The following is a 25,127-nucleotide window of genomic DNA, read 5'->3' as shown; positions in this document are numbered from 1 at the left end:
AGGTAAGTCTACGTTCACATTTGCGGTCTGCGCTGCAGCGTCGGGCGCCGCCGCATGCGTCATGCGCCCCTATATTTAACATGGGAGCGCATGGACATGCGTTGCACTTGCGTTTTGTGACGCATGCGTCACTGCGGCGCCCGCGTCCAGGCACAGAGGACGCAGCAAGTTGCATTTTTGCTGCGTCCAAAATCAACCAAAAAAAGGACGCATGCATCGCAAAACGCAGCGTTTTTCATGCGTTTTTGTTTGCGTTGTGCGTTGCCGACGCGGCGCACAACGCAAATGTGAACGTAGCCTTAGACGGCCGTGCACAGCTCCAAAACGGCTCCCGGGCCCCAGCGCCGACGTTTGCGCCGCAGTGCACAGTATTTTACCGCATGATGGGGCCCGGTCAGTAGAAGCACAACAGTGGGGCCCCGGATCTGCGGGCCCCTCTGTGCACTGCTGCTGACCGGGCCCCATACAGCAGTAACGGCTGTAATGCCCTGATGGCGGCCCGGTACATCGTGTCTTATCCTCCAGTCACCCGCAGAGCTGCGTCACTATTCTGCTATTGCATCGTGTCTTATCCTCCAGAGCTGAGGTCACTATTCTGCTGTTACATCATGTCTTATCCTCCGGTCACCTCCAGAGCTGCAGTCACTATTCTGCTGTTACATCATGTCTTATGCTCCAGAGCTGCACTCACTGTTCTGCTGTTTCTTATCCTCCAGAGCTGCAGTCACTATTCTGCTGTTTCTTATCCTCCAGAGCTGCACTCACTGTTCTGCTGTTTCTTATCCTCCAGAGCTGCAGTCACTATTCTGCTGTTACATCATACCTTATCCTCCAGAGCTGCACTCACTATTCGGCTGTTACATCATACCTTATCCTCCACAGCTGCAGTCACTATTCTGCTGTTTCTTATCCTCCAGAGCTGCACTCACTGTTCTGCTGTTTCTTATCCTCCAGAGCTGCACTCATTGTTCTGCTGTTACATTGTGTCTTGTCCTCCAGAGATTAGCATATGGTGGTAACACTTTGGGTGCGATTCGTTGAGGAGATGGAGTCAGATGCTCCGTATTTGTGGGCGAACGCCTTTTCATGAATCGGGAGTATCGGCGAGCACCTGTGCGCCTCCGCTGGAGTAAGATTTGTGGTGTAGCGAATGCCGCCGGTTGTCGTGAAGTTGATGAGCAGAGAGTGCTCTGCCCACGTCACCCATTGTGGAGAAACTGGTGTGAAAATGCCAGAAATCTAAGTTTAGGAGCAACTTTGATTTGTGCATATTTCCTGCAACTTTTCGTGGCTTTTCCGCGGTGTACTGGGGTGAAAGCTGTGACGGGTCGGCCCTGTGCCTCCCATTGTGCAGAGCAGAGTTTCTACAGCGACAGGAAATAGTAAAAGCAAACTGCAAGTACAAAGCAGCACAAAACTTTATTAGTGCCAGAAACACAAACACATAGAACCAGACGGCGCACCTCCTCCCCGCCTGCCCCATCGCCTGCACGTGTCCGGCGCAGCCTCATGAAGGGCGCAGTCACAGAGCCGCGCGCTGAGGTTCCTGCTCAGTTACGCCGGGACGTTCATCCTGTCCCCTCGGTGTCATCGGCCACCATTGCAGATGCACTCTCTCTCTTCCGCTCGCTCACATGTATTCTGCGGGGGGAGATCTCCGAGCCCCCGGCAGTCGCTCTCCCACACTCCAGTCACACCGCATCCTCTGGATCAGTCGTGCAGTCTTCATGCGCTCATTTCCTTCAGGTGTATGCATGGCGCGTCAACCAGGAGTCCGCGACACCAAGGCCTCCTGCATCTGCTGCCGGCAACGGGCGTAGCGCTGCACAATCTGCCGCAGGTGCTCCTCTTCCTCCCGCTGAAGAATACGCAGGAAGTTCTGCAGCTCCGGCATGCTGAACGCATCCCACTGCGAGGGAGAGACAGGGTGAGTGCAGCAGAGGAAAGACGGCAGAGGAGAATCGAGAGCGGCAGAGGAGAAGCCAGAGCGGCAGAGGAGCAGCGAGAGGGAAGAGGCGAAGCGAGAGCGGCAGAGGAGAAGCGAGACTGGAAGAGGAGAAGCGAGAGCGGGAGAGGAGAAGCGAGACTGGAAGATGAGAAGCCAGAGCGGCAGAGGCGAAGCGAGACTGGAAGATGAGAAGCCAGAGCGGCAGAGGAGCAGCGAGAGGGAAGAGGCGAAGCGAGAGCGGCAGAGGAGAAGCGAGACTGGAAGAGGAGAAGCGAGAGCGGCAGAGGAGAAGCGAGACTGGAAGATGAGAAGCCAGAGCGGCAGAGGCGAAGCGAGACTGGAAGATGAGAAGCCAGAGCGGCAGAGGAGAAGCGAGACTGGAAGAGGAGAAGCGAGAGCGGCAGAGGAGAAGCGAGACTGGAAGAGGAGAAGCCAGAGGCGAAGCGAGACTGGAAGAGGAGAAGCCAGAGGCGAAGCGAGACTGGAAGAGAAGCCAGAGGCGAAGCGAGACTGGAAGAGGAGAAGCCAGAGCGGCAGAGGAGAAGCCAGAGCGGCAGAGGAGAAGCCAGAGCGGCAGAGGAGAAGCCAGAGCGGCAGAGGAGCAGCGAGAGGGAAGAGGCGAAGCGAGAGCGGCAGAGGAGAAGCGAGACTGGAAGAGGAGAAGCCAGAGCGGCAGAGGCAAAGCGAGACTGGAAGAGGAGAAGCCAGAGCGGCAGAGGCGAAGCGAGACTGGAAGAGGAGAAGCCAGAGCGGCAGAGGCAAAGCGAGACTGGAAGAGGAGAAGCCAGAGCGGCAGAGGCGAAGCGAGACTGGAAGAGGAGAAGCCAGAGCGGCAGAGGCAAAGCGAGACTGGAAGAGGAGAAGCCAGAGCGGCAGAGGAGAAGCGAGACTGGAAGAGGAGAAGCCAGAGGCGAAGCGAGACTGGAAGAGAAGCCAGAGGCGAAGCGAGACTGGAAGAGGAGAAGCCAGAGGCGAAGCCAGAGCGGCAGAGGAGAAGCCAGAGCGGCAGAGGAGAAGCGAGACTGGAAGAGGAGAAGCCAGAGCGGCAGAGGAGCAGTGAGAGGGAAGAGGCGAAGCGAGAGCGGCAGAGGCGAAGAGACAGCGGCAGAGGAGAAGCGAGAGCGGCAGAGGCGAAGAGACAGCGGCAGAGGAGAAGCGAGAGCGGCAGAGGCGACGCGAGAGCGGCAGAGGCGAAGCCAGAGCGGCAGAGGCGAAGCCAGAGCGGCAGAGGAGAAGCGAGATACAGGTGAGGCAGCAGAGGAATAACTTACATTCACTTCACCAGTCTCATTCTCCTTCAGGATGAAGCTCAGAGTCTTCTCACACGGCCCCGAGAGCAGCCGCAACCTCAAGGGCTCCTCATCATCGGAAAGTCTCCGCATACAGACTGCAAGAAATAGTATCAGTACTGGAGCGTTATAAGAGGGGCTGATATCAGTCACATATGATGTAATGTCTGGAGGTTATATCAGTACTGGAGCGTTATAAGAGGGGCTGATATCAGTCACATATGGTGTAATGTCTGGGGGTTATATCAGTACTGGAGCGTTATAAGAGGGGCTGATATCAGTCACATATGATGTAATGTCTGGGGGTTATATCAGTACTGGAGCGTTATAAGAGGGGCTGATATCAGTCACATATGGTGTAATGTCTGGAGGTTATATCAGTACTGGAGCGTTATAAGAGGGGCTGATATCAGTCACATATGGTGTAATGTCTGGGGGTTATATCAGTACTGGAGCGTTATAAGAGGGGCTGATATCAGTCACATATGGTGTAATGTCTGGGGGTTATATCAGTACTGGAGCATTATAAGAGGGGCTGATATCAGTCACATATGGTGTAATGTCTGGAGGTTATATCAGTACTGGAGCGTTATAAGAGGGGCTGATATCAGTCACATATGATGTAATGTCTGGAGGTTATATCAGTACTGGAGCGTTATAAGAGGGGCTGATATCAGTCACATATGGTGTAATGTCTGGGGGTTATATCAGTACTGGAGCGTTATAAGAGGGGCTGATATCAGTCACATATGATGTAATGTCTGGGGGTTATATCAGTACTGGAGCGTTATAAGAGGGGCTGATATCAGTCACATATGGTGTAATGTCTGGAGGTTATATCAGTACTGGAGCGTTATAAGAGGGGCTGATATCAGTCACATATGGTGTAATGTCTGGGGGTTATATCAGTACTGGAGCGTTATAAGAGGGGCTGATATCAGTCACATATGGTGTAATGTCTGGGGGTTATATCAGTACTGGAGCATTATAAGAGGGGCTGATATCAGTCACATATGGTGTAATGTCTGGAGGTTATATCAGTACTGGAGCGTTATAAGAGGGGCTGATATCAGTCACATATGATGTAATGTCTGGAGGTTATATCAGTACTGGAGCATTATAAGAGGGGCTGATATCAGTCACATATGGTGTAATGTCTGGAGGTTATATCAGTACTGGAGCGTTATAAGAGGGGCTGATATCAGTCACATATGATGTCTGAGGGTTATATCAGTACTGGAGCGTTATAAGAGGGGCTGATATCAGTCACATACGGTGTAATGTCTGGGGTTATATCAGTACTGGAGCGTTATAAGAGGGGTTGATATCAGTCACATATGGTGTAATGTCTGGAGGTTATATCAGTACTGGAGCGTTATAAGAGGGGCTGATATCAGTCACATATGGTGTAATGTCTGGAGGTTATATCAGTACTGGAGCGTTATAAGAGGGGCTGATATCAGTCACATATGATGTAATGTCTGGGGGTTATATCAGTACTGGAGCGTTATAAGAGGGGCTGATATCAGTCACATATGATGTCTGAGGGTTATATCAGTACTGGAGCGTTATAAGAGGGGCTGGTATCAGGCACATATGATGTAATGTCTGGGGGTTATATCAGTACTGGAGCGTTATAAGAGGGGCTGGTATCAGGCACATATGATGTAATGTCTGGGGGTTATATCAGTACTGGAGCGTTATAAGAGGGGCTGGTATCAGTCACATATGGTGTAATGTCTGGAGGTTATATCAGTACTGGAGCGTTATAAGAGGGGCTGATATCAGTCACATATGATGTAATGTCTGGAGGTTATATCAGTACTGGAGCGTTATAAGAGGGGATGATATCAGTCACATGTGATGCTGTATATTTGCGGAGCAGCCATCGATGCTGCTGGCTCTGCGGGGAGTACAGGGCCGGAGGACGCCATCTTTGGGCAGGGTCTCACCTTGACCTTCCTTCTCTGTTCTCTGAAACAAGGCGAATTTGCGGGGATTATCCAGCACGGTGAACTTGCGCAGCAGCGCCTGGATGACCTCGCTGGCCGGGGTGCGGGAGCTGAGGTGCAGGTGTTTGGAGGCGTCCTTGGGGAGGTAGAAGGAGGTTCTGCGCTTCACCTGGGAGCGCACAGCTCCTCTCCTCTCATGAGTACAAGATGGCTTCTTAGATTCGGGCACCGAGACCGGGCGGATGAGCTTCAGCTGCACCTTGATGAATCCGGTGTAGGAGCCGTCTTTACTCTGAGGAGGGGAGAACAGGTTCATGTATCCCCCCGAAAATGGGACCCTGGTGCCTAGAGGGAGAACCAGGTCCTGAGACCAGAACCGGCCCAGTCACCGCAACTGTCACAGGGGACATAGTCACCACCGCCCCGTCACTCCACAGCCCCCCAACAGTCAGCCCCCGTCACTCCAGATCCCCCACCCCCGACAGTCGGCCCCCATCACTCCACAGCCCCCCAACACTCAGCCCCGTCACTCCAGATCCCCCACCCCCGACAGTCGGCCCCCATCACTCCACAGCCCCCCAACACTCAGCCCCATCACTCCACAGCCCCCCCAACAGTCAGCCCCCGTCACTCCACAGCCCCCCAACAGTCAGCCCCGTCACTCCAGATCCCCCACCCCCGACAGTCGGCCCCCATCACTCCACAGCCCCCCAACAGTCAGCCCCCGTCACTCCACAGCCCCCCCAACAGTCAGCCCCGTCACTCCAGATCCCCCACCCCTGACAGTCGGCCCCCATCACTCCACAGCCCCCCAACAGTCAGCCCCCGTCACTCCACAGCCCCCCCAACAGTCAGCCGTCACTCCACAGCCCCCCTACAGTCAGCCGTCACTCCACAGCCCCCCTACAGTCAGCCACCCGTCACTCCGGATCCCCCACCCCCAACAGTCGTCTCTCCACAGCCCCCTTAAAAGTCAGCCCCCGTCACTCTGGAGCCCCCACCCCCAACAGTCAGCCCCCGTCACTCCACAGCCCCCCACCCCTCTGACAGTCAGCGCTGGTCACCCTGCCGTCCCCCGTCAGCGACGTCTCGCAGGTGTCAGCCAGGAGGACGCACCAGGCTCATGAAGAGGTTGCTTTTGATCTTGGAGTTGTAGTCCTTGATCATCTGCTGCGTCTCCTTCGGGCTCAGGGCCGGCGGCTGCTTCTCATCCTGTAAAGACAAGAGATGATGGGAGTCATGATCCACCGTCAGGCAGATGTGGAGATCACCTTTAGGCGGCTGCGGATCCCCGGACGGGTTCTTCTGGTTCCTCCGCACTTTCCTCCTAGGTTTGGGAGGTGAAGACTCGGAGATTCCTGAGCTCACTGACTGACAGCAGCTAATCACCGGGGCAGATTAACCCTTCACAGCTGGACACGATTTCCTCCTGGGGCTGGTCCTCTGCTCGGACTGTAAAGAATCCTTTCCTACACTAGATGCCGCTCCTCCATCATTTGCCTCTAGGACACAGACTGATTGGATCATGGGGTTTCCTTGGGATGAACAGGGCGGCACAGAGACTTCCCTGCACCCCTGCCCTTCACACTCGCCCCCTCCCGTAACGGGCACCCGTACTTTATACCTACATGATACACCATGTGAGATACGGAGTAACAATAAGAACTATCATAGGCACAAAACCCAGAAAGTAGTTTCCATCCAGCCGGCGTTACACTGTGACGACACCACCTCTCTGCCCCCTGTTTTCTCCACACTCCCCCTCCTTCCGCTTCTTGCTCACAGTTGCATCACTCCATTTGTTGTAGATGATGGGGGTTGGGAGCCATTGGACGGCCGCCAGCCTCCGGCAACCCGGCTCTGAAGTTTAGCTGAAGTGAAAGGAGTCCCGAGAACCAGAAACGGAGAGGAAGGACACTCCAGAATCAGGCCCCGCACCCAGCCTGACTCGGCTCCCACCGGGCCCCGCACCCAGCCCGACACGGCTCCCACCGGGCCCCGCACCCGGACAGACCCGGCTCCCACCGGGCTCCGCACCCGGACAGACCCGGCTCCCACCGGGCCCCGCACCCGGACAGACCCGGCTCCCACCGGGCCCCGCACCCGGACAGACCCGGCTCCCACCGGGCCCCGCACCCGGCCCGACCCGGCTCCCACCGGGCCCCGCACCCGGCCCGGCTCCCACCGGGCCCCGCACCCGGACAGACACGGCTCCCACCGGGCCCCGCACCCGGACAGACACGGCTCCCACCGGGCCCCGCACCCGGACAGACACGGCTCCCACCGGGCCCCGCACCCGGACAGACACGGCTCCCACCGGACCCCGCACCCGGACAGACACGGCTCCCACCGGGCCCCGCACCCGGACAGACACGGCTCCCACCGGGCCCCGCACCCGGCCCGACACGGCTCCCACCGGGCCCCGCACCCGGCCCGACACGGCTCCCACCGGGCCCCGCACCCGGCCCGACACGGCTCCCACCGGGCCCCGCACCCGGCCCGACACGGCTTCCATCGGGCCCGACACGGCTCCCACCGGGCCCCGCACCCGGCTCCCACCAGGCCCCGCCTATGGCCCGACACTGCTCACATCCACATGGTGCCCCTTATACATATCCTGCCTCACACCCGGTCTTATACCCTTACTGAGGCTTCACCCTCTCATGTCCCCCCCCCTCACCTGTTCCTCCTCCTATCCCCCCTCACCTGCTCCTCCTCCTATCCCCCCCTCACCTGCTCCTCCTCCTATCCCCCCCTCACCTGCTCCTCCTCCTATCCCCCCTCGCCTGCTCCTCCTCCTATCCCCCCTCGCCTGGTCCTCCTCCTATCCCCCCCTCGCCTGCTCCTCCTCCTATCCCCCCCTCACCTGCTCCTCCTCCTATCCCCCCCTCACCTGCTCCTCCTCCTATCCCCCCCTCACCTGCTCCTCCTCCTATCCCCCCCTCACCTGCTCCTCCTCCTATCCCCCCCTCACCTGCTCCTCCTCCTATCCCCCCTCACCTGCTCCTCCTCCTATCCCCCCTCACCTGCTCCTCCTATCCCCCCCTCACCTGCTCCTCCTCCTATCCCCTGCTCCTCCTCCTATCCCCCCCTCACCTGCTCCTCCTCCTATCCCCTCCTCTCCTGCTCCTCCTCCTATCCCCCCCTCACCTGCTCCTCCTCCTATCCCCTCCTCCTCCTATCCCCCCTCACCTGCTCCTCCTCCTATCCCCCCTCACCTGCTCCTCCTCCTATCCCCCCTCACCTGCTCCTCCTCCTATCCCCCCTCACCTGCTCCTCCTCCTATCCCCTCCTCTCCTGCTCCTCCTCCTCTTCCCCCCTCACCTGCTCCTCCTCCTATCCCCTCCTCCTCCTATCCCCCCCTCACCTCCTCCTCCTCCTATCCCCCCCTCACCTGCTCCTCCTCTTCCCCTCCTCCTCCTATCCCCCCTCACCTGCTCCTCCTCCTATCCCCTACTCTCCTGCTCCTCCTCCTCTTCCCCCCTCACCTGCTCCTCCTCCTATCCCCTCCTCCTCCTATCCCCCCTCACCTGCTCCTCCTCCTATCCCCCCCTCACCTCCTCCTCCTCCTATCCCCCCCTCACCTGCTCCTCCTCTTCCCCTCCTCCTCCTATCCCCCCTCACCTGCTCCTCCTCCTATCCCCCCCCTCACCTCCTCCTCCTATCCCCCCCTCACCTTCTCCTCCTATCCCCCCCTCACCTTCTCCTCCTATCCCCCCCTCACCTCCTCCTCCTATCCCCTCCTCACCTCCTCCTCCTATCCCCCCCTCACCTGCTCCTCCTCTTCCCCTCCTCCTCCTATCCCCCCTCACCTGCTCCTCCTCCTATCCCCCCCTCACCTTCTCCTCCTATCCCCCCCTCACCTCCTCCTCCTCCTATCCCCCCCTCACCTCCTCCTCCTCTTCCCCTCCTCCTCCTATCCCCTCTCACCTGCTCCTCCTCCTATCCCCCCCTCACCTTCTCCTCCTATCCCCCCCTCACCTCCTCCTCCTCCTATCCCCCCCTCACCTCCTCCTCCTATCCCCCCCTCACCTCCTCCTATCCCCCCCTCACCTCCTCCTCCTATCCCCCCCTCACCTCCTCCTCCTATCCCCCCCTCACCTTCTCCTCCTATCCCCCCCTCACCTTCTCCTCCTCCTATCCCCCCCTCACCTCCTCCTCCTATCCCCCCCTCACCTCCTCCTATCCCCCCCTCACCTCCTCCTCCTATCCCCCCCTCACCTCCTCCTCCTCCTATCCCCCCCCCTCCTATCCCCCCTCACCTGCTCCTCCTCCTATCCCCCCTCACCTGCTCCTCCTCCTATCCCCCCCCTCACCTCCTCCTCCTATCCCCCCCTCACCTCCTCCTCCTCCTATCCCCCCCTCACCTCCTCCTCCTATCCCCCCCTCACCTGCTCCTCCTCTTCCCCCCTCACCTGCTCCTCCTCCTCCTATCCCCCCCTCACCTCCTCCTCCTCCTATCCCCCCTCACCTGCTCCTCCTCCTCCTATCCCCCCCTCACCTCCTCCTCCTCCTATCCCCCCCTCACCTCCTCCTCCTCCTATCCCCCCCTCACCTCCTCCTCCTCCTATCCCCCCCCCTCACCTCCTCCTCCTATCCCCCCCCTCACCTCCTCCTCCTATCCCCCCCTCACCTCCTCCTCCTATCCCCCCTCACCTGCTCCTCCTATCCCCCCCTCACCTCCTCCTCCTATCCCCCCCTCACCTCCTCCTCCTCCTCCTCCTATCCCCCCCTCACCTCCTCCTCCTCCTATCCCCCCCCCTCACCTCCTCCTCCTATCCCCCCCCCTCACCTCCTCCTCCTATCCCCCCCTCACCTCCTCCTCCTATCCCCCCTCACCTGCTCCTCCTATCCCCCCCTCACCTCCTCCTCCTATCCCCCCCTCACCTCCTCCTCCTCCTCCTCCTATCCCCCCGGTAAGTGTCGCATTTCGCTGCCTTTTCTCCCGGCGCTGCGGCGTGTGTTGGCGCCATCTGCAGGGTGCGGCCTCGCCTCTGACCTGGCTCTTGGCCGGGGGTCTCCGGGGCAGTATGGAGGTCCTGGCGGTGTAGTAGAGCTCCAGCTCCGGGTCGGACTCCTCCTGGCTGCAGTATCCGCTGCTCGTGGTGCTGCTCCAGCTCCGCTCAAATGTCGCACTGTCCTTGTCTCCCTTCCCCATGGTGGCGCAGATAATGGAGCAGATCGCACGGCGGCGTCCTCTCTGCGGCAGAGATCACACAGAGTGATCTGCGAGGAGGATCGGGCGGGGCGAGGAGGATCGGGCGGGGCGATGACTTCATGCCCCGAGGCCCCACCACACCCACATCCGCCCGGACCGGAGCAGCAGCGTCTGCATCATTCAAAGCGGCGAGAAACACCCAGATCCGGAGCCAGAGCCAGAGCCAGTGCTAGAACAAGATCCAGCGCTAGAATAAGATCCAGCGCTAGACCCAGATCCAGTGCTAGACCCAGATCCAGTCCTAGAATAAGATCCAGTGCTAGATCCAGATCGAGCCCTAGACCCAGATCCAGTGCTAGCCCAGATCCAGTGCTAGACCCAGATCCAGTGCTATATCCAGATCCAGTGCTAGCCCAGATCCAGTCCTAGAATAAGATCCAGTCCTAGACTCAGGACCCAGATCCAGTGCTATATCCAGATCCAGTGCTAGACCCAGCTCCAGTCCTTGAATAAGATCCAGTCCCAGTCCTAGATCCAGTCCTAGACCCAGATACTGTGCTAGACCGAGCCCCAGTGCTAGACCCAGATCCAGTGCTATATCCAGATCCAGTGCTAGACCCAGATCCAGTGCTAGACCCAGATCAAGTGCTAGACCCAGATCCAGTGCTAGATCCAGATCCAGTGCTAGATCCAGATCCAGTGCTATTAGACCCAGATCCAGTGCTAGACCCAGATCCAGTGCTAGACCCAGATCCAGTGCTAGCTCAGATCCAGTGCTAGACCCAGATCCAGCCCTAGACCCAGATCCAGTGCTAGACACTGATTCAGTGCTGCTAGACCCAGATCCAGTGCTACTAGACCCAGATCCAGTGCTACTAGACCCAGATCCAGTGCTACTAGACCCAGATCCAGTGCTAGAATAAGATCCAGTCCTAGAATAAGATCCAGTGCTAGACCCAGATCCAGTCCTAGACCTAGATCCAGTGCTAGACCCTGATCCAGTGCTGCTAGACCCAGATCCAGTGCTGCTAGACCCAGATCCAGTGCTAGACCCAGATCCAGTGCTATATCCAGATCCAGTGCTAGACCCAGATCCAGTGCTAGACCCAGATCAAGTGCTAGACCCAGATCCAGTGCTAGATCCAGATCCAGTGCTAGATCCAGATCCAGTGCTATTAGACCCAGATCCAGTGCTAGACCCAGATCCAGTGCTAGACCCAGATCCAGTGCTAGCTCAGATCCAGTGCTAGACCCAGATCCAGCCCTAGACCCAGATCCAGTGCTAGACACTGATTCAGTGCTGCTAGACCCAGATCCAGTGCTACTAGACCCAGATCCAGTGCTACTAGACCCAGATCCAGTGCTACTAGACCCAGATCCAGTGCTAGAATAAGATCCAGTCCTAGAATAAGATCCAGTGCTAGACCCAGATCCAGTCCTAGATCCAGTGCTAGACCCTGATCCAGTGCTGCTAGACCCAGATCCAGTGCTGCTAGACCCAGATCCAGTGCTAGACCCAGATCCAGTGCTATATCCAGATCCAGTGCTAGACCCAGATCAAGTGCTTGACCCAGATCCAGTGCTAGATCCAGATCCAGTGCTAGATCCAGATCCAGTGCTAGATCCAGATCCAGTGCTAGATCCAGATCCAGTGCTACTAGACCCAGATCCAGTGCTAGACCCAGATCCAGTGCTAGACCCAGATCCAGTGCTAGCTCAGATCCAGTGCTAGACCCAGATCCAGTGCTAGACCCTGATCCAGTGCTGCTAGACCCAGATCCAGTGCTACTAGACCCAGATCCAGTGCTACTAGACCCAGATCCAGTGCTACTAGACCCAGATCCAGTGCTAGAATAAGATCCAGTCCTAGAATAAGATCCAGTGCTAGACCCAGATCCAGTCCTAGACCTAGATCCAGTGCTAGACCCTGATCCAGTGCTGCTAGACCCAGATCCAGTGCTGCTAGACCCAGATCCAGTGCTAGAATAAGATCCAGTGCTAGAATAAGATCCAGCGCTAGACCCAGATCCAGTGCTAGACCCAGATCCAGTGCTAGACCCAAATCCAGTGCTAGACCCAAATCCAGTGCTAGACCCAGCCCCAGTGCTAGACCCAGCCCCAGTGCTAGACCCAGATCCAGTGCTAGACCCAGATCCAGTGCTAGACCCAGATCCAGCGCTAGAATAAGATCCAGTGCTAGACCCAGATCCAGTGCTAGACCCAGATCCAGTGCTAGATCCAGATCCAGTGCTAGATCCAGATCCAGTGCTAGACCCAGATCCAGTGCTACTAGACCCAGATCCAGTGCTACTAGACCCAGATCCAGCGCTAGAATAAGATCCAGTGCTAGACCCAGCCCCAGTGCTAGACCCAGATCCAGTGCTATATCCAGATCCAGTGCTAGACCCAGATCCAGTGCTAGACCCAGATCCAGTGCTAGACCCAGATCAAGTGCTAGACCCAGATCAAGTGCTAGATCCAGATCCAGTGCTACTAGGCCCAGATCCAGCGCTAGAAGAAGATCCAGTGCCGGACCCACAATCAGCGCTACATCCAAATCCAACCCCAGTGCTAGACCCAGATCCAGCGCTAGACCCAGATCCAGTGCTAGACCCAGCCCCAGTGCTAGACCCAGATCCAGTGCTATATCCAGATCCAGTGCTAGACCCAGATCCAGTGCTAGACCCAGATCCACTGCTAGATCCAGATCCAGTGCTAGACCCAGATCCAGTGCTAGACCCAGATCCAGTGCTAGACCCAAATCCAGTGCTAGACCCAGATCCAGTGCTAGACCCAGATCCAGCCCTAGACCCAGATCCAGTGCTAGACCCTGATCCAGTGCTGCTAGAGCCAGATCCAGTGCTAGACCCAGATCCAGTGCTACTAGACCCAGATCCAGTGCTACTAGACCCAGATCCAGTGCTAGAATAAGATCCAGTCCTAGAATAAGATCCAGTGCTAGACCCAGATCCAGTCCTAGACCTAGATCCAGTGCTAGACCCTGATCCAGTGCTGCTAGACCCAGATCCAGTGCTGCTAGACCCAGATCCAGTGCTAGAATAAGATCCAGTCCTAGACCCAGATCCAGTGCTAGAATAAGATCCAGCGCTAGACCCAGATCCAGTCCTAGACCCAGATCCAGTCCTAGACCCAGATCCAGTGCTAGAATAAGATCCAGCGCTAGACCCAGATCCAGTCCTAGACCCAGATCCAGTCCTAGACCCAGATCCAGTCCTAGACCCAGATCCAGTCCTAGACCCAGATCCAGTGCTAGACCCAGATCAAGTGCTAGACCCAGATCAAGTGCTAGATCCAGATCCAGTGCTACTAGACCCAGATCCAGCGCTAGAAGAAGATCCAGTGCCGGACCCACAATCAGCGCTACATCCAAATCCAACCCCAGTGCTAGACCCAGATCCAGCACTAGACCCAGATTCTGTGCTAGACCCAGCCCCAGTGCTAGAATAAGATCCAGTCCTAGACCCAGATCCAGTGCTAGAATAAGATCCAGGGCTAGACCCAGATCCAGTGCTAGAATAAGATCCAGTGCTAGACCCAGATCCAGTGCTAGACCCAGATCCAGTGCTACTAGACCCAGATCCAGTGCTAGAAAAAGATCCAGCGCTAGACCCAGATCCAGTGCTAGACCCAGATCCAGTGCTAGAATAAGATCCAGTCCTAGACCCAGATCCAGTCCTAGACCCAGATCCAGTGCTAGACCCAGATCCAGTGCTAGACCCAGATCCAGTGCTACTAGACCCAGATCCAGTGCTAGAATAAGATCCAGTGCTAGACCCAGATCCAGTGCTAGACCCTGATCCAGTGCTACTAGACCCAGATCCAGTGCTAGAATAAGATCCAGCGCTAGACCCAGATCCAGTCCTAGACCCAGATCCAGCCCTAGACCCAGATCCAGTGCTAGACCCTGATCCAGTGCTAGACCCAGATCCAGTGCTAGACCCAGATCCAGTGCTGCTAGACCCAGATCCAGTGCTACTAGATCCAGAGCTAGAATAAGATCCAGTCCTAGACCCAGATCCAGTGCTAGACCCAGATCCAGTGCTAGACCCTGATCCAGTGCTAGACCCAGATCCAGTGCTAGACCCAGATCCAGTGCTAGAATAAGATCCAGCGCTAGACCCAGATCCAGTCCTAGAATAAGATCCAGTGCTAGATCCAGATCGAGCCCTAGACCCAGATCCAGTGCTATATCCAGATCCAATGCTAGACCCAGATCCAGTGCTAGACCCAGATCCAGTGCTAGCCCAGATCCAGTCCTAGAATAAGATCCAGTCCTAGACTCAGGACCCAGATCCAGTGCTATATCCAGATCCAGTGCTAGACCCAGCTCCAGTCCTAGACCCAGATCCAGTCCTTGAATAAGATCCAGTCCCAGTCCTAGATCCAGTCCTAGACCCAGTCCTAGACGCAGATGCAGTCCTAGAATAAGATCCAGTCCTAAACCCAGTCCTAGATTTAGTCCAAGACCCAGATCCAGTCCTATATACAGTCCCAGTTCCATATCCAGTCCCAGTCCTAGACCTCCGCAGCTGCTGGCAGTTATTTGTCAGTGCAGCAGATTTTGATACCAGGCTGAAGTTGTTTCTTATTTACAAAATGTTCTTTTTTGTTTTTTTACAGGTTTAATAACAATAAGAAATGGTGAGAATAATATAATGGTGCGGAGCCCGGACATGAACACACAGAAGAGCAGCTGCAACAATTATGAAAGTGGCAAAAAAATGGGCAACAAAGTGGGCACCGAAGGCGTAATCCACAGGGTCACAAGACTCTGGGCCGCTGGAGGGAAAGCTAACACTAGAGAAGACAGGAAGGATTCAGAAGGATCTACAGAAGCTGGAACAATGGGCAGCGATTAATAGAATGGGATTTAACAGGGAGAAACGCAAGATTCTACATCTGGGCAAGAAAAACAAAAATTACATCTACAGAATGGGAGGAATAGAACTAAGCAACAGCACGTGTGAAAAAGACTTGTGTATACTATACTAATAGATCACAGACTGCACATGAGTCAACAGTGCGATGCAGCAGCAAAAAAGGCAAATGCAGTTCTAGAATGTATAAGAGAAGCATAGAGTCCAGATCACGAGAAGTCATTATCCCCCTCCTCCTTGGTCAGGAATCATCTGGGTACTGGGTCCAGTTCTGGGCTCCACATTGTATACAAGACATTGAAAAACTGGAGCAAGTTCAGAGAAGAGCGACCAGGATGGGAGCTCCTGTCAGTGCTGTACATGGACCCTGTGATTAGCACATGACGCCCCTTCCCCCGCCGCTCTACTTCATATTAATCTTTGTTCTTGTGATTTTGGCAGCAACTCTTGATCACATGACCGTGCATCCTGAGGCCGGGGGTCAGCTGCCAGATGTGGGAACATCCTGCTGTTAATAGTTACCGGCCCCTCGGGGTCATCGCTGTAAAATCAGGCTGTAATCCAACCACGGCCATTACTCTGCGACACTGAGCAGCCTCCACTCACAGAGGCCCGGCCTCCACTCACAGAGGCCCGGCCTCCACTCACAGAGGCCCGGCCTCCACTCACAGAGGCCCGGCCTCCACTCACAGAGGCCCGGCCTCCACTCACAGAGGCCCGGCCTCCACTCACAGAGGCCCGGCCTCCACTCACAGAGGCCCGGCCTCCACTCACAGAGGCCCGGCCTCCACTCACAGAGGCCCGGCCTCAACTACAGGCCTGCCGCACTTTCACAGGGATTGGATGCGGTGGTTGATATTTAAAGGGATATTTTATGTAACAAATGATATGGCATCACTATCATCAGTGGGGTCCGACATCCGGGACCCTTTAAGATCCCGAGTTGCATTTGTTCCTCCTTTCCCCTTTGAAAACACATGCACACTGGGCTGACAACTCTCTTATTGTCTGACAACCATGCTCAGAAGATGCGGATAAGGATGAAGCCCCCAGATACAGTCCGTACGTCGGACGTTTCTGACAGTGCAGATTATTTCAGGGTCAGAAAATTATACACAGTCCAAGGGTCACTATGGGTTAACTACGGGACCAGCGTTGTCTTAAAGGGACAGATCCCTGGCCGGCACAGCAGGGGGTGACTAATCATCAATTTATATGGATTCTGCAGTGGCTGCAACCCAACTTTACAGAGGGCACATTTTACGTTCTACAAAAATCAATGGTCCCTTCCTTCAGACTACTCTGCCCCCCTCCTCCAGACTCCTCTGCCCCCTCCTCCAGACTCCTCTGCCCCCATCCTTCAGGCTCCTCTGCCCCCTCCTCCAGGCTCCTCTGCCCCCTCCTCCAGGCTCCTCTGCCCCCTCGTTCAGACTCCTCTGCCCCCCTCCTTCAGACTCCTCTGCCCCCTCCTCCAGGCTCCTCTGCCCCCTCCTCCAGGCTCCTCTGCCCCATTCCACCAGACTCCTCTGCCCCCTCCTCCAGGCTCCTCTGCCCCATTCCACCAGACTCCTCTGCCCCCTTCCTCCAGACTCCTCTGCCCCCTTCCTCCAGACTCCTCGGCCCGCTTCCTCCAGACTCCTCGGCCCCCTTCCTCCAGACTCCTCGGCCCGCTTCCTCCAGACTCCTCGGCCCCCTTCCTCCAGACTCCTCGGCCCGCTTCCTCCAGTCTCCTCTGCCCCCTTCCTCCAGATTCCTCTGTCCCTTCCTCCAGACTCCTCGGCCCGCTTCCTCCAGTCTCCTCGGCCCGCTTCCTCCAGATTCCTCTGTCCCTTCCTCCAGACTCTTCTGCCGCCTCATCCAGACCCCTCTCCGATCTTCCAGTCATGGGTAGTGTTCAGTGCCGGGTAATATGGGGGTCACCAGACATGGCGGTCTTACCACATTAGTGTCTTTCTCCCAGGCAGTGTCCTGTGATTGGTCGCTGTCACTGTCTGCGTCGTCTTCTCTGCTGCAGTCCAATCGGATGAGAGCGCGGCATCGGTAGTGACAGGTGAAGCTGCAATCTGCGAGACACGAGTAATGCAGTTGACTGGTGAGGCCCAAACACAGCACATCCCCAGCAGGGGGCGCCACGTGTCATTTCTGCTCCATGGGAGAAAAAGCAGAGATGTTGGAGGTAAATGAGCCAGCACAGAGGACGCGCAGCGGCACAGGAGGAAGCGCAGCGGCACAGAGGATGCACAGAGGATGCACAGAGGATGCACAGCGGCACAGAGGGAAGAGCAACGGCACAGAGGAAGGAGCAGCGGCACAGAGGACGCACAGCGGCACAGAGGGAAGCGCAGCGGCACAGAGGAAGGAGCAGATGAACACAGGGAGGCGCGGTGGCACAGAGGGAAGCACGGCGGCACAGAGGAAGGAGCAGCGGCACAGAGGATGCACAGAGGATACACAGCGGCACAGAGGGAAGAGCAACGGCACAGAGGACGCGCAGCGGCACAGGAGGAAGCGCAGCGGCACAGAGGATGCACAGAGGATGCACAGAGGATGCACAGAGGATGCACAGCGGCACAGAGGGAAGAGCAACGGCACAGAGGAAGGAGCAGCGGCACAGAGGACGCGCAGCGGCACAGAGGGAAGCGCAGCGGCACAGAGGAAGGAGCAGATGAACACAGGGAGGCGCGGCGGCACAGAGGGAAGCGCGGCGGCACAGAGGGAAGCACGGCGGCACAGAGGGAAGCGCGACAGCGCAGAGGAGGTGCGGCGGCACAGAGGGAAGCGCAGCGGCACAGAGGGAAGAGCAGTGGCACAGAGGAAGGAGCAGATGAACACAGGGAGGCGTGGTGGCACAGAGGGAAGCGCGACGGCGCAGAGGAGGCGCGGCGGCACAGAGTGAAGTGCGGCGGCGCAGAGGGAAGCGCGACGGCGCAGAGGAGGCGCGGCGGCACAGAGGGAAGCGCGGCGGCACAGAGGGAAGCGCGGCGGCACAGAGGGAAGCGTGACGGCGCAGAGGGAAGCACGACGGCACAGAGAAGGCACGGCGGCACAGAGGAGGCGTGGCGGCACAGAGGGAAGAGCGGCGGCACAGAGGAAAAAGCGGCGGTACAGGAGGAAAAGCAGCGGCACAGAGGGAAAAGCAGCGGCACAGAGGGCCATTATGCGTGTATCTGGTGCAGATGCTTCACTCGTGGACGGAGCAGCTGAACTTCCACCACAGATCATTGCTTTATACAAACACATGTGGAGTATATGTGGCCAGAACATAGCGCCCCCTAGTGGCAGCAGCATAGAAGGGGCCCTAGATGTTTGGTGTGAGCCTCAATCTCTGAAATTGGAGAGTTGTCGAAAAACAAGCCTTCATCCACGTTCACACGCTCAGTATTTGGTCAGTATTTCACATCAGTGTCTGTAGCCAAAACCCGGAGGTGAGAATGCAGAAGTGGTGCAGATGTTTCTATTCTACTTTTCCTCTGATTGTTCCACTCCTGGTTTTGGCTACAAACACTGATGTAAAATACTGACCAAATACTGAGCGTGTGACGTGGCCTTAGGCTGGGACCAGACAAGTGTATGATAAATAATCCCGGAATAGAAGGCCCCTTTTCCTCGCAGCCCCCATAGCCCCCTCCCAGGAGTCATCCGTGTGTCTGTATATAAACATCCGACTCCTACGATTATAACCGCAATGAAAAAAAGGCAGATGCGAAATACACGAACCTTCTGGAACGTTCCGGAGCCATTATTTTTCGTGCACTGAGTGTCATCCAGAAAACGGACGGGACGAACACAGACTGAGATGTTGTCACACGGACACTCGGCCCGGCTGAGCAGCGCTGATCTGTGGCGGCTGCAGCTTTACCCTGCGTGTCCTCCGCCACGGACCAACTGTGACTTTCAGGCGGCAAGAAAATAAAAACTGCAGAAACAGGAGCTGAACTCCAGAAGTAGCCGACACTGGAGAGCTGACACTGCAGCGCAGGTCTCCATAGAATAACTATCACCAACAGTCAGCTGATGCATCATGTGACTAAAGGACGGTGGGAGTGGTCACCACCCACATCAGCTGACCAGCAAACACAGAAGCTGCCAGCAAGGATACTGACATTCACCCTTGCTGGCCCAAAAGGAAAAAACACATTTAAAGGGACTCTGTCACCTGAATTTGGAGGGAACAATTTTCAGTCATAGGGGCGGGGTTTTCGGGTGTTTGATTCACCCTTTCCTTACCCGCTGGCTGCAATATTGGATTGAAGTTCATTCTCTGTCCTCCATAGTACACGCCTGCGTAAGGCAAGATTGCGGCCAGCATGCAGCCAGCGGGTAAGGAAAGGGTGAATCAAACACCCGAAAACCCCGCCCCTATGGCTGAAAATTGTTCCCTCCAAATTCAGGTGACAGAGTCCCTTTAAACTAAAGCAGAACCAGAGCTGCCATGACTTCCACAAAATGAGTCGTGACACTGGGACAGAGAGGGATCATATGCGGCTGCCGTCCCTGCGCTGATCGTACGCGGCTGCCGTCCCTGCGCTGATCGTACGCGGCTGCCGTCCCTGCGCTGATCGTACGCGGCTGCCGTCCCTGCGCTGATCGTACGCGGCTGCCGTCCCTGCGCTGATCGTACGCGGCTGCCGTCCCTGCGCTGATCGTACGTGGCTGCTGTCCCTGCGCTGATCGTACATGGCTGCCGTCCCTGCGCTGATCGTACGCGGCTGCCGTCCCTGCGCTGATCGTACGTGGCTGCCGTCCCTGCGCTCATCGTACGTGGCTGCCGTCCCTGCGCTGATCGTACGCGGCTGCTGTCCCTGCGCTGATCATATATGGCTGCCGTCCCTGCGCTGATCGTACGCGGCTGCCGTCCCTGCGCTGATCGTACGCGGCTGCCGTCCCTGCGCTGATCGTACGCGGCTGCCGTTCCTGCGCTGATCGTACGTGGCTGCCGTCCCTGCGCTGATCATATATGGCTGCCGTCCCTGCGCTGATCGTACGTGGCTGCCGTCCCTGCGCTGATCATATATGGCTGCCGTCCCTGCGCTGATCATATATGGCTGCCGTCCCTGCGCTGATCGTACGTGGCTGCCGTCCCTGCGCTGATCGTACGCGGCTGCCGTCCCTGCGCTGATCATATATGGCTGCCGTCCCTGCGCTGATCGTACGCGGCTGCCGGGATCTGCACCAGCTTCTGTAGGTGATTTTTGTGACACTGGGGCCATGAACATGGTCGGCTCCACAGACTGTAGTGAGTACCAGGTCTGTCCACAAAAATCAGAGAACAGTCACGTAGAAGAAGAGTGGGGATGTGCGCGGCGTGGGAGGCGGAGGGTGGGCGGCGGAGGGTGGGCTGCAGTCAGCCAGAAGTCACCACTAAACCTCTCCAGTGTCACTGGGGTTTTCATGTGTTTTTTATCACCGTCTGGCTGTAGGATGATGGAGTTTGGGGTCAGGAGAGCAGGTCGCCCCCCAGACCCGCAGGTATGAAAATCAGGGCTGTAATGGTGGCAGAGGGTGGAAGAATGTGGGGACCTCACAGCCCCTCTAATAGGTTGTCCTACTATCACGTGTCCACATCACACATACACCATCATCCATACGTGTGCACATCATCATACACTGAGCATACACCATCACACATACAGTGGGTGCGGAAAGTATTCACACCCCTTTACATTTCTCTCTCTTTGTTTCATTGCAGCCATTTGGTAAATCCTATAAAGTTCATTATTTTTCTCATTAATGTGCACTCCGCACCACGTCTACACCGAAAAAGAAACAGAAATGTAGAAATTTTTGCAAATGTATTAAAAAAGAAAACCTGAGATATCCCGTGGCCATAAGTCTTCAGCCCCTTGGCTCAGTATTGGGTAGAAGCCCCTTTTGAGCTCGTACAGCCAGGAGTCTTCTTGGGAACGATGGAACAAGTTCTTCACCCCTGGATTTGGGGATCCTCGGCCATAAAGGCCTGACTGGTGGAGGCTGCAGTGATAGGTGACTTTGTGGAACTTTCTCCCATCTCCCTATTGCGTCTCTGGAGCTCAGCCACAGTGATCTTGAGGTTCTTCTTTACCTCTCTCACCAAGGCTCTTCTCCCACGATTGCTCAGTCAGGTCTGGGAAGACTTCTGCCGGTCCTAATCTTCCTATATTTATAGGATTATGGAGGCCACTGTGCTCTTAGGAACCTTGAGTGCTGCAGAAGTTCTGTTGTAACCTTGGCCAGATCTGTGCCACAATTCTGTCTCTGAGCTCCTTGGACAGTTCCTTTGATCTCATGATCCTCATTTGGTCTGACATGCACTGTGAGCTGTGAGCTCTTATATAGACAGGTGTGCGCCTTTCCCAATCAAGTCCTATCAGTGTAATTACACACAGCTGGACTCCAATGACGGAGTAGAACCATCTCAAGGAGGATCACAAGGAAATGGAGGACAGCAGGTGACTTACATATGAGAGTCTGAGCAAAGGGGCTGAAGACTTATGACCATGTGTTATTTCAGTTTTTCTTTTTTAATAACTTTTCAAAAATTTAAAAATGTTCACATTTGTTTTTTTTCAGTGTAGATGGGGTGCAGATTGTACATTAATGAGGAAAAATGAACTTTTGTGAATTTACCAAATGGCTGCAATGAATCAAAGAGTGAAATATTTAAAAGGGGTCTGAATACTTTCCATACACACTGTAGGAGCAGAATAGTGAGTGCAGCTTTGGAGGTGACTGGAGGATAAGACACAATGTAACAGCAAAATAGTGAGTGCAGCTCTGGAGGTGAGTAGAGGATAAGACACGATGTAACAGCAGAATAGTGAGTGCAGCTCTGGAGGTGACTGGAGGATAATACACAATGTAACAGCAGAATAGTGAGTGCAGCTCTGGAGGTGACTGGAGGATAATACACAATGTAACAGCAGAATAGTGAGTGCAGCTCTGGAGGTGAGTAGAGGATAAGACACGATGTAACAGCAGAATAGTGAGTGCAGCTCTGGAGGTGAGTAGAGGATAAGACACGATGTAACAGCAGAATAGTGAGTGCAGCTCTGGAGGTGACTGGAGGATAATACACAATGTAACAGCAGAATAGTGAGTGCAGCTCTGGAGGTTAAGACATGATGTAACAGCAGAATAGTGAGTGCACCTCTGGAGGTGAGTGGAGGATAATACACAATGTAACAGCAGAATAGTGAGTGCAGCTCTGGAGGTGACTGGAAGATAAGACACGATGTAACAGCAGAATAGTGAGTGCAGCTCTGGAGGTGACAGGAGGATAAGACATGATGTAACAGCAGAATAGTGAGTGCAGCTCTGGAGGTGACTGGAAGATAAGACACGATGTAACAGCAGAATAGTGAGTGCAGCTCTGGAGGTGAGTAGAGGATAAGACACGATGTAACAGCAGAATAGTGAGTGCAGCTCTGGAGGTGACTGGAGGATAATACACAATGTAACAGCAGAATAGTGAGTGCAGCTCTGGAGGTTAAGACATGATGTAACAGCAGAATAGTGAGTGCAGCTCTGGAGGTGACTGGAAGATAAGACACGATGTAACAGCAGAATAGTGAGTGCAGCTCTGGAGGTGACTGGAAGATAAGACACGATGTAACAGCAGAATACTGTGGGTTTTTTTTACCATTGAAGTCTATGGACACTGGATCCGTTATTTTGCCATCTGTTGTTCTCCCATTTGAACTGGATCCATTAAGTGGATGGTGAAATAACGGATCCGGTTTCCATAGACTTCAATGGTAACAAAACCAAACCAAACCGGACCCAATTGAAATGAGGTTTTTATCATCAGACAAGAGTTGTGTGCAGAAGTCAGTGCTCGCTGCGGACCCGACGGATGATTGCCGCACATGTGAACACGGCCTTATCCTTTTGCGTTCCGGCTGCGGCCGCGCTGCCATTAACCCCTTCCACCCCCGAGGCTTGTACTCACAGGCGCAGCGCAGGCTCTTCCGGTAGATGCCCCAGATGAAGTCCCCACAGAGGTCGCACCAGGTGTACTGCGTGGGGGACGTGGGCTGGAAGTAGTGCCCCTTCCCGATGTTGCCTGGTGGCAGCAGGTCCTCCTGTCCTCTTCTCCGCAGACTCCGCTGTAGGATGAGGGGCGCTCTGCCCGGGGGGATCCGCACCGCATTCGTCCGCTCCAGCCGGTGACCTCCTTTGGGGACCTTGGCCAGATCCAGCCCATCCAGCTCCTCGCATGGACTCAAGGTCCGCAGTTCTATCATCTCATAAGACATCAGGTAAAGCTTGGGGTGCAGCCCGGGGGTCCTCTCACTGCCCGCTGCCTCTGCTGCTGCGGCTCCTCTCACTGCCCGCTGCCTCTGCTGCTGCGGCTCCTCTTCCCTTCTTCTCGCTCTTCTGTCTCATTTCTGGCTTCCTTCCCTCCTCCCCTCGGTCTTATTCTTCCGTCTTTCTTTCTTCGCTTTCTTGCAGTTTGAACTTCTCATCATCGGTGGCAGAAAACGTTATCAGGGTCCCCAAAATCCGAGCTGCAGCGGGGGCTGCGGAGCCAGTGGGCTGTTAGCTGTGGGGGTCTCAGGAATTCGCAGACCACCCCCTGAAGTTCAGTGTCATGTCCCGAACACCACAGTCTGGTGACAATCAGCAGGATGGACGGCGGGAGAGTGTGGGATCTAATCTGGCCATGAAGGGGTTAGGGAAGCCATGCCAACAGCTGCTGCGGGGGTCCGGGGGAAACGAAGAGGGGACCTGGCAACTCCACCAAAGATCCCGCAAAGTCAGGACAAAGAAAAGCAAAAGTGGAGAAAAAGACGTCGCCAGCCCGAAGTGACCGACGAAATCGCTGTGTAGCATGGAAAATGTCTGGAGTAAAGGAGAACGTCAGCAGCGGAGGAGAAACGGAGGGGCGGAGGAGACCCCGGCCGGCGCTGCCCCCCCAGCCGACGCTGCCCCCCCCCCGGCCGGCGCTGCCCCCCCCCCGGCCGGCGCTGCCCCCCCCGGCCGGCGCTGCCCCCCCAGCCGGCGCTGCCCCCCCCGGCCGGCGCTGCCCCCCCCCAGGCCGGCGCTGCCCCCCCAGCCGGCGCTGCCCCCCCCAGCCGGCGCTGCCCCCCCGGCCGGGGCTGCCCCACACTGCCCCAGTGTCCACAGAAAGAGCACAAAACAAAACTAGATTAGTGAAAAGCCGGAATGTGGAGGCAGCGGTGACGAGAGGAGAGCGAAAAATGCTGAAAAGTTCCCTCAGCCTGATGATCGAGCAGCAGAAGAGCCCCAGGGGCCACTGACCGCAATCAGCGCCACGCACCCCTACCTATAAATGTGCCACGGAGCCGGGTACGACGAGCGATATATGGGGGCCGGGGTACGATGAGCGAAACATGGGGGCCGGGGTACGACGAGCGATATATGGGGGTCGGGGTACGATGAGCGAAACATGGGGGCCGGGGTACAGCGAGCGATACATGGGGGCCGGGGTACAGCGAGCGATACATGGGGGCCGCGGTACAGCGAGCGAAACATGGGGGCCGGGGTACAGCGAGCGATACATGGGGGCCGGGGTACAGCAAGCGATACATGGGGGCCGGGGTACGACAAGCAAAACATGGGGGCCGGGGTACGACGAGCGATACATGGGGGCCGGGGTACAGCGAGCGAAACATGGGGGTCGGGGTACGATGAGCAAAACATGGGGGCCGGGGTACGATGAGCGAAACATGGGGGCCGGGGTACAGCGAGCGAAACATGGGGGTCAGGGTACAGCGAGCGAAACATGGGGGCCGGGGTACAGCCAGCGATACATGGGGGCCGGGGTACGACGAGTGAAACATGGGGGCCGGGGTACGACGAGTGAAACATGGGGGCCGGGGTACGACGAGTGAAACATGGGGGCCGGGGTACGACGAGTGAAACATGGGGGCCGGGGTACGA

General features: G+C 56.4%; 1 protein-coding gene across 2 annotated transcripts; it reads right to left on the bottom strand.

Annotated features, from left to right (window-relative positions):
- Positions 1 to 1,401: 1,401 nt before the first annotated feature.
- Positions 1,402 to 24,148, bottom strand: RASSF1 (Ras association domain family member 1). 2 transcript variants are annotated; one of them, XM_077277057.1, is made up of 6 exons: positions 23,173 to 24,148; positions 17,184 to 17,308; positions 6,306 to 6,401; positions 5,190 to 5,481; positions 3,220 to 3,335; positions 1,402 to 1,909 (listed from the first exon to the last, which is right to left on the bottom strand). In XM_077277057.1, the coding sequence occupies exons 1-6, from the start codon at positions 23,477 to 23,479 to the stop codon at positions 1,763 to 1,765; spliced, it is 1,083 nt and encodes a 360-aa protein (XP_077133172.1). In that variant the 5' UTR covers positions 23,480 to 24,148; the 3' UTR covers positions 1,402 to 1,762. The 2 variants fall into 2 exon arrangements, with proteins under 2 accessions (XP_077133172.1, XP_077133173.1); XM_077277058.1 differs by lacking the exons at positions 17,184 to 17,308; positions 23,173 to 24,148 and adding an exon at positions 10,189 to 10,768.
- Between the last annotated feature and the right edge of the window lie 979 nt (positions 24,149 to 25,127).

The sequence above is a fragment of the Ranitomeya variabilis genome, chromosome 8 (assembly GCF_051348905.1).
Source record: "Ranitomeya variabilis isolate aRanVar5 chromosome 8, aRanVar5.hap1, whole genome shotgun sequence".
Taxonomy (NCBI): Eukaryota; Metazoa; Chordata; class Amphibia; order Anura; family Dendrobatidae; genus Ranitomeya; species Ranitomeya variabilis.
Note: the sequence above shows the minus strand (reverse complement) of the source record. Positions and strands in the feature narration are given on the sequence as shown.